Below are 8,169 nucleotides of genomic sequence, written 5' to 3' on the forward strand. Positions count from 1 at the left end.
TAAACTACTCTAAAATGATACAACAGTTTATTTTCTCCTAAAATGTCAGGACATAAATTCTACTACTATCTTAAAGGGACAGTCTAGTCAAAATTAAACTTTCATAATTCAGATAGGGCATGTGATTTTAAACAACTTTACAATTTACTTTTATCATCAAATTTGCTTTGTTCTCTTGTAATTCTTAGGTGAAAGCTAAACCTATGTAGGCTCATATGCTCATTTCTTAGCTCTTGAAGGCCGCCTCTTATCTGAATGCATTTGACAGTTTTTCACATCTAGACAGCACTAGTTCATGTGTATCATATATATAACATTGTGCTTACTCCCATGAAGTTATTTATCAGCACTGATTGGCAAACCTCAAGTCTTTCAAAAGAACTGAATTAAGGGGGCAGTCTGCAGAGGCTTAGGTACATGGTAATCACAAAGGTAAAACATATATTAATATAACTGTTTTGGTTATGCAAAACTGGGGAATGGGTAATACAAGGATTATCTATCTTTTTAAACGATAAAAATTCTAGAGTAAAACAATTCCAAGTACAAAAAGCATTTCACCCCACCTCATAATCCAGAATGAACCTAAATGCATAAACATCAACCTATTCTTTCTATTTATATGTGAGTGTACAATGTGTTTGTCTTTGCTATGGATGCTGACTTATGTACTTTGCACAAGTTACTGGGAGTTAAGTTTATAACTTTTATAGCTTAACAAATCATTAATAGTTTGATAAGAATAAAATAGAAAGCAAACAGGCTTATAATTTTAGAACAGGTTTTAGAAACTAAAAGGGAGGGCACAATAAGTCTTTGAGTTAGAAGCTGGCAAATGTGGGAAACTTGCAGCCTTATTGGTGGGCTGGGCAGTGACTAGGGATGGGCGAATGTTTCGCAACATTCGAAAAACGGCACGAATTTTAACACATTCGTTCCTTCGAATCGCATTTAGAATGTTTACATAACATTCTAACATTCGATTTTCGAATGTTCGGTTTTGAATTTTACGATTACATTCGAAAATATTCGAATTCGAAAAATTCGAATTTAGATTGTAATAGTATTTCTAATGCTTTTTCTTTAAATGTAATATTCGAATTATGCAATATTCGAATTTGAAAAATTCGAATTTAGTTTGTAATAGTATTTCTAATGCTTTTTCTTTAAATGTAATATTCGAATTATGCAATATTCGAATTCGAAAAATTCGAATTTAGATTGTAATAGTATTTCTAATGCTTTTTCTTTAAATGTAATATTCGAATTATGCAATATTCGAATTAGAAAAATTCGAATTTAGATTGTAATAGTATTTCTAATGCTTTTTCTTTAAATGTAATATTCGAATTATGCAATACGTGTATTCAAATTCGAAAAATTCGAATTTAGATTGTAATAGTATTTCTAATGCTTTTAAATGTAATATTCGAATTATGCAATATTCAAATTCGAAAAATTCGAATTTATATTCGAATTCGAAAAATTCGAATTTATGTTTGTAATAGTATTTGTAATGCTTTCTTTAAATGTAATATTCGAATTATGCAATATTCTATATGGAAACATTCGAAATGATATATTTGTATCTATTATGTATCAATTTACTAAATTCCCACCCTACCACATGAACTATTGAACTTCTGAATAGTATTTGTTAAATAGAATGTTAAATTCGAAATTTCGAATGTGGACATTCGATATAATTATAAACATTCGAATTCGAAAGTGACATTCGAAAACTGTAAATAACATTCGATTTTTGAATTTTTAAGAATATTCGTTCTTATCGACATTCAAATTTAGAATTCGAATTTCAGTAAAAACATTCGTTCTACATTCGAAATTCGAAAATTTACACATTCGCTCATCCCTAGCAGTGACACAGTTATAGGCATACAACAAAACATGTTCTATTTTCAGAACTTGAACAACCATTAAAAGACACATAATACAGTTAACATAAAGTAGTTTAGAAGAAAGAGAGTAAAAAAATGACTTTAATGTTCCATTAAAGGAACGCTAAAGTAAAAATTAAACTTTCTTGATTCAGACAGGGCAAGCAATTTTAAAAACACTTTGCAATTTACTGCCCATACCAAATTGTAAATGTAAATAACATTCGATTTTTGAATTTTTAAGAATATTCGTTCTTATCGACATTCAAATTTAGAATTCGAATTTCAGTAAAAACATTCGTTCTACATTCGAAATTCGAAAATTTACACATTCGCTCATCCCTAGCAGTGACACAGTTATAGGCATACAACAAAACATGTTCTATTTTCAGAACTTGAACAACCATTAAAAGACACATAATACAGTTAACATAAAGTAGTTTAGAAGAAAGAGAGTAAAAAAATGACTTTAATGTTCCATTAAAGGAACGCTAAAGTAAAAATTAAACTTTCTTGATTCAGACAGGGCAAGCAATTTTAAAAACACTTTGCAATTTACTGCCCATACCAAATTGTGCAGTTTTTTTTCCGCACACTTTCTGTTCACCCTGTATACATATAAACGTCTGTGATTTGCCGATGGCTGTCACATGATACAGGACATGGGGAATTGGAATTAAATTTTAGAATGTATTAGAAAAATCTACAGCTCATTTGAAATTCAGGGTAAGTGCTGTTGCATTGTCTTTTTATTATTCCTTTGTTGATTATGCAATTCAGCTGCGCTTAATGGTCCATCTGGCAGGAGGTAACTGGTATAGATGCAGATGTGGCATTCACAGTGATATTCAATTTTAGAGTGAATACAATGCATAGATGGCACAGAAGCACGTGGTGTGTTCTGTTGAGCTTTACACTAGTTTCTTTAATGCCATAAGAATCAATTTTGCTGATATGAGGATATTAAAAGAGAAGGTTGTTAAATGAAAAATTAAACATTTATTTATCAATATAAAGATTGTAAAGCATAAAATCATAAAATATCAATGTATATAAATAAATATAAAATATAGAGAATACATTAGATTCCCAAAGCAAGTTAAATATTCTTTTATTAATGATGTGAGATATAGAAAGTCATAGGGCACAGTCTGTGATGATTTATTTTTGATAGGAGTGGAACAGCTAAACCTATCATATAAGAGTATACCTTTCTCTTTTAAATAACGGTTCTAATGAATAATTGTATTAATTTGTAAAGAAGTGACACATACTTAGCATTTTCCTATTTTATCGCCCTAAAGTTGATGTATGTTATGCCTTGGCATTGGGGCATTCGCAAGCTAGGTCTCACAAAAGTAATGAAAAAGCAAATTTACACATGAGAATGCAGTATAATAAGTGTTTATTTTTCACTTATTGCAATAACATAAATCCGTAATCTGCCTAAAAAGCAAGGCAGTGATTAATCTATAAACACATTACTTATCTTCAGGTTTCAAATAAGGCATTTTATATCAGAATACAAGGATAGACAGGCAGAAGAGTGCAGTTACAGCCAGCATCATCATTCAGTGGGGGGAACACAGCAGATTTTACAGGTGCTTATGTCTGAAACCTCTCTGTAAGATGTTGCCCAAAACTCTCCTGCACCCCTGCAAGCAATTCTAATAATTAAAGTACAGTTTAACAGGTGTTTCATATTATTTTGTAGCAAATGTGTTAGCAAAAAGTGTTCTCAAAACAAACAAATATTCTTACAGCAGAGCATAGCACTGTCTCTCTTGGAATATTTACTATACTATAAATGTTTGCATGCTATGAATAATTACTACTTGTCTATCCCCTAGAGTGTATAATAGTTTAAGTAATTGCAATTTTCAATTTGGCCATGAGATAACCAGAAGATCATATAACCTGTCATTGAAAAAGGAAATTCTCCTCCTTAAAATAAGTTCTCATTGGAATATATGTATTTTATGTTAGTTAAAAGAGAGCCTTTTTTCAAAGCCCTTACATATTTGTTGTAACCTTTTTTGTAATGGGTTAAAAACAGGGTTTTTTTAATTCAACTACCTGCTATACTGGGTACATTTTAAAAGGAGATGATCTAATTTCCAATGAGTGGTTATGGTTCCTGCTAAGATTCAGAGGGTCTAATTTGCCCACAAATCCGACTGTAGATGGGGGGAGGGGCATTTGCTCCCTCTTGCCCCCACCCTGGAAGACAGAGACAAATTAAAGGGACAGTCAACACCAGAATTTTTGTTGTTTAAAAAGATAGATAATCCCTTTATTACCCATTCCCCAGTTTTGCAAAACCAACACTGTTATATTAATACACTTTTTATTTCTGTGACTAACTTGTATCTAAGCATCTTCTGACCGCCCCTAATCACATGACTTTTAGTTATTATCTATTGACTTGCATTTTAGCCAATTAGTGCAGTGTCTGTCACTAGCCACGGGCGTGATCACAATGCTGTCTATATGGCCTACATGAGCTTGCTCTCCCCTGCTGTGAAAAGTAAATAAAATAGAGGCAGTCTTCAAGGGCTTAGAAATTATCATATGCACCTTCCTAGGTTTGCTTTCAACTAGAATACCAAGAGAACAAAGCAAAATTGTTGATAAAAGTAAATTAGAAAGTTGTTTAAAATTACATGCCATATTTGAAAAATTTAAGGTTTTTTTTGGACTTGACTGTCCCTTTAAAGCACAGAGTATTTCAGGTAACATTTTTGCTGCTTCAGTGATATCATTGCTATCAAAATATTTTATAGACTGTAAGATTTTTGTGGGTTACATCTTTGTGATGGCATGAATGTTACCAAATGATGAAACTGCAGGGTGGTGGATATACATATTCACACACCAGCAACACACTGCAGCTTTCTCTTGCGCCCATGGAGTTAACCCACTCATTGTTATAATCCTGCTTCTAAATTAAACAAATATAAAACCCTAGCCCTAACACTACATTTTACAAATAATCTCATGGTCATGACAATATCCTCAGGAGAACATTTTTGCTTGAAATCTTTGTATCATGTAGCTATAACATATATGCATATGTTTTTGGATATGAGATATCTGCAAATTGTATATGAGTATTATCGAGTGAAGGCAAAGTTGTGGTTGTTTTGTACTCATCACTTCCTTCTGCATCTAAAGCTACATCTACAGGTTGCTTGTAGAACATAAAAACTATATAATGACTGATGGGAAAGCTATGGGAGAGCCAGTTGGGTACACTTTGACAATCCTCCAATATGCAGACAAATGGGAGTTCTGCCCCACTGTCCCTCCCACAACTTTCCCTTCTTATGAAAAGTCCCAGTTTCCTAACCTGCCCACACTGGCCGCCCATTCCCAAGTCACTTTCTGCCTGACTTGACAACTTAACCATGCCAATCAAATACCGTCCACTCTGCCCTGCGAGTCATGGCACCACCTAAAAAGCACCGAAAAGTTTCCCTCACTAAAGGAAATAAGCTAAATAATACTTTTGGTTCTTTTTAATGGGTATGTGACTGGGCTGTAAAACAATGCAAGGTGGTTGTTGTTGTTTTTTTTTTTTAAATAAAAAAACAGTTTTATATGTTTTTTAAAAACATTTATTTTCTGCTCAGATGTTTGGCAAAGCAATGCTTATTTTTGTAACAAAATGTTATGTGTATATAAATGATGATAAGATGCCCTAATACTGTGCTCAATTAAACAGTTGCAGCTGCTTTTTACAAAAGTCTTCAAGCTGTTATTTTTCCCCATAAAGAGGACAAGTTCTGCAAATACCTTTTGGTGGTTAAAAATCACAAGTTGTATAGAAGCTGTACAGTTGAATTTTTTTTTCATACGGATCCCCTTAAAGTGGAACTTACATAACTATCAAAAAATGACATTTAACTTTTACAGATGCTTTATTTTTCTATTGCTAGGATTTAGGATATGCAGTTTTCTCTCCCAAAAGTAATATATACAATTCTATAAACATATTCTATATACAGTATATACCCTTAGGAAGAGAAGTCTGCATATAACTAGACTTCTGTGCATTTGAACCTCTTTTAAACTACTTTCAGTAATGTAGCTGGTTTAACTCTGGATTATTTAATAGAATGTTATCCTTTTGTTTATACTATGACATTATAGCTCACTAGGATCTTCAGCATTGGATTCTACAGTTTAAATTAGCAGAAGGTAAAATTCTATTTGTCATCAATTTCTTTCTAGAGGTTACAGAGCAGAAAACCGCAGACAAGCTGCTTCTTTGATGGCTCACTCTAAAAATCTCTTTTTGTTCTTTATCTATTTGATGTGGCAGTGATCAGAGCTGGGACAAGACAGGGCTCTCAGGAGAAATCACCTTCCCCCTTCCTATTGACAGATTTCTCTGGTCTGAATCAAGCAGGCCATGCCCTATCATAGTCATCAAGGCACCGTTAGTAACCACCAATTAAACCTTTAGGAGTGCTGAAATCTGAAGCCACTTTTGAGTGTCTGTTCTTATTAGACAGGATGAAAAAAAGTCTGTCACCCCAAAGAGGATTCACAATCTCAATTTTTTTTTTCTTTTGTCTTCACCAGGTGCGAGAGGTGTGAGAGGAGCTTTACACAGGCCACACAACTGAGTCGACATCAGAGGATGCCCAACGAGTGCAAGCCAATAACAGAGAACACAGAATCAATTGAAGTGGATTAACTGATTGACTAGTTGGAATTAAACTGCAAGGAAAGTCATGATTAAATGTCATGGACACTTAAGCAAAACCAAAGATTTCCTCGGAGCAACTTTCAATCAGTCCCAGAAAACCAAAAGCAGTAATAAAATAAGTAAAATGCTAAGAGATATTGATCCTGGCGTGGATGTGAGACCAGGAAGGACATTATTTATTTATGAGTGGGAATTAAACATATTTCAGTGGACAAGTGGAGTTAACTTTTTAAGTCTCCTATATATATATATATATATATATAGCTTTATTTCTAAATACTTTTTTTTAAAAAAGAGAAAGAAAAATTGTTATTTAATACCAAACCAAAAGCTCTGCTAAGTTCTTCTGCCTCTTCCAGCATTTAAGACTAATGATACACACAGACTTGTTTAGGTATGCACCTTTTGTAGCATGAATTCAACCCTGCATTGGCCAGCAACTTATTGTCCTGTTATATGATGCTGAAGGAATCTAAAGGCGTGGAGAAGATCCTTATTTTTGTTCTGTTTTCTTATGACAGGGTGATGATAGACATTTTTATTTCCAGCTGGTGATATGCCGGAGTCATTTAGATCTCAAACCAAAGGCGAAATTTTCATTTAGATCATCTACTGAAAGTATCCACAAATCATACTTTGTGCACTTTTCATGTCAACTGTTTCATAGACATTGTTTATGATGATTATATGGGATAGTTTAAGGAAATAAATATGTTGCAATATTCCAAATAAATATATATGTATAGAAATACAGTTTCTTTGTTCTTTTAGATCACTGCAAAATAAAATTCTGATTACAAAGTAATATTTATAAAATTGCATATTGTATTATAGGGACAAAAATCCTAAATAAAATGCTAGACATGAATATGTATTCAAAGCAAAGATAAGCTTGGGAATAACATGCAGATGTGTTTTTTAAAAGTATGTTAGTTGCTTAAAGGGACATGATACCCAAATGGTAAAGCAAATTAAATTAATGCAGCATAGCTGTAAAAAATTGACTAGAAAATATCACCTGAACATCTCTATGTAAAAAAAGAAGATATTTTACCTCACACCCCACTGTAAAGAGACTTTAAGCAGCCAGTCAGTATATTTGTCCCAGTCAAGGCATGTGCAGGCACAGTCATGTTATTTTCCTATTCATTTTAAAGGGATACTAACCTCACGTTTTTTCTTTCATGATTCAGATAAAGCATGCAATTTTAAGCAACTTTCTAATTTACTCCTATTATCAATTTTTCTTTGTTCTCATGTTATCTTGATTTGAAAAAGCAGTAATAAAAGGTTAGGGGCCGGCCCATTTTTTACTTCAGCACCTTGGTAGAGCTGCTGATTGGTTTGCTACATTTAGCCACAAATCAGCAAGTGCTACCCATGTGCTGAACAAAAAATGGTCTGGCAGTACTGCTTTTTCAAATCAAGATAGCATGAGAACAAAGAAAAATTGATAATAGGAGTAAATTAGAAAGGTATAATATGTATAGAGCGTGATGTGTGTACTACACACACCACGCCCTTAGGGGGCGCTTCCCCAGTATCAACTAAGAGGTG

The 8,169-nt window shown here is 33.1% G+C and overlaps 1 protein-coding gene across 1 annotated transcript in view; it reads left to right on the plus strand.

The window, feature by feature from the left end:
- Positions 1-6,714, plus strand: part of PRDM6 (PR/SET domain 6) — a 282,147-nt gene extending 275,433 nt beyond the window's left edge. The window contains exon 7 of the mRNA XM_053701612.1: positions 6,486-6,714. Coding sequence (XP_053557587.1) covers positions 6,486-6,600 — 115 coding nt within the window. The 3' untranslated portion in view covers positions 6,601-6,714. The remainder of the gene's footprint in view (positions 1-6,485) is intronic.
- The last annotated feature ends 1,455 nt before the right edge of the window (positions 6,715-8,169 follow it).

The sequence above is a fragment of the Bombina bombina genome, chromosome 2 (genome assembly GCF_027579735.1).
Source record: "Bombina bombina isolate aBomBom1 chromosome 2, aBomBom1.pri, whole genome shotgun sequence".
Taxonomy (NCBI): Eukaryota; Metazoa; Chordata; class Amphibia; order Anura; family Bombinatoridae; genus Bombina; species Bombina bombina.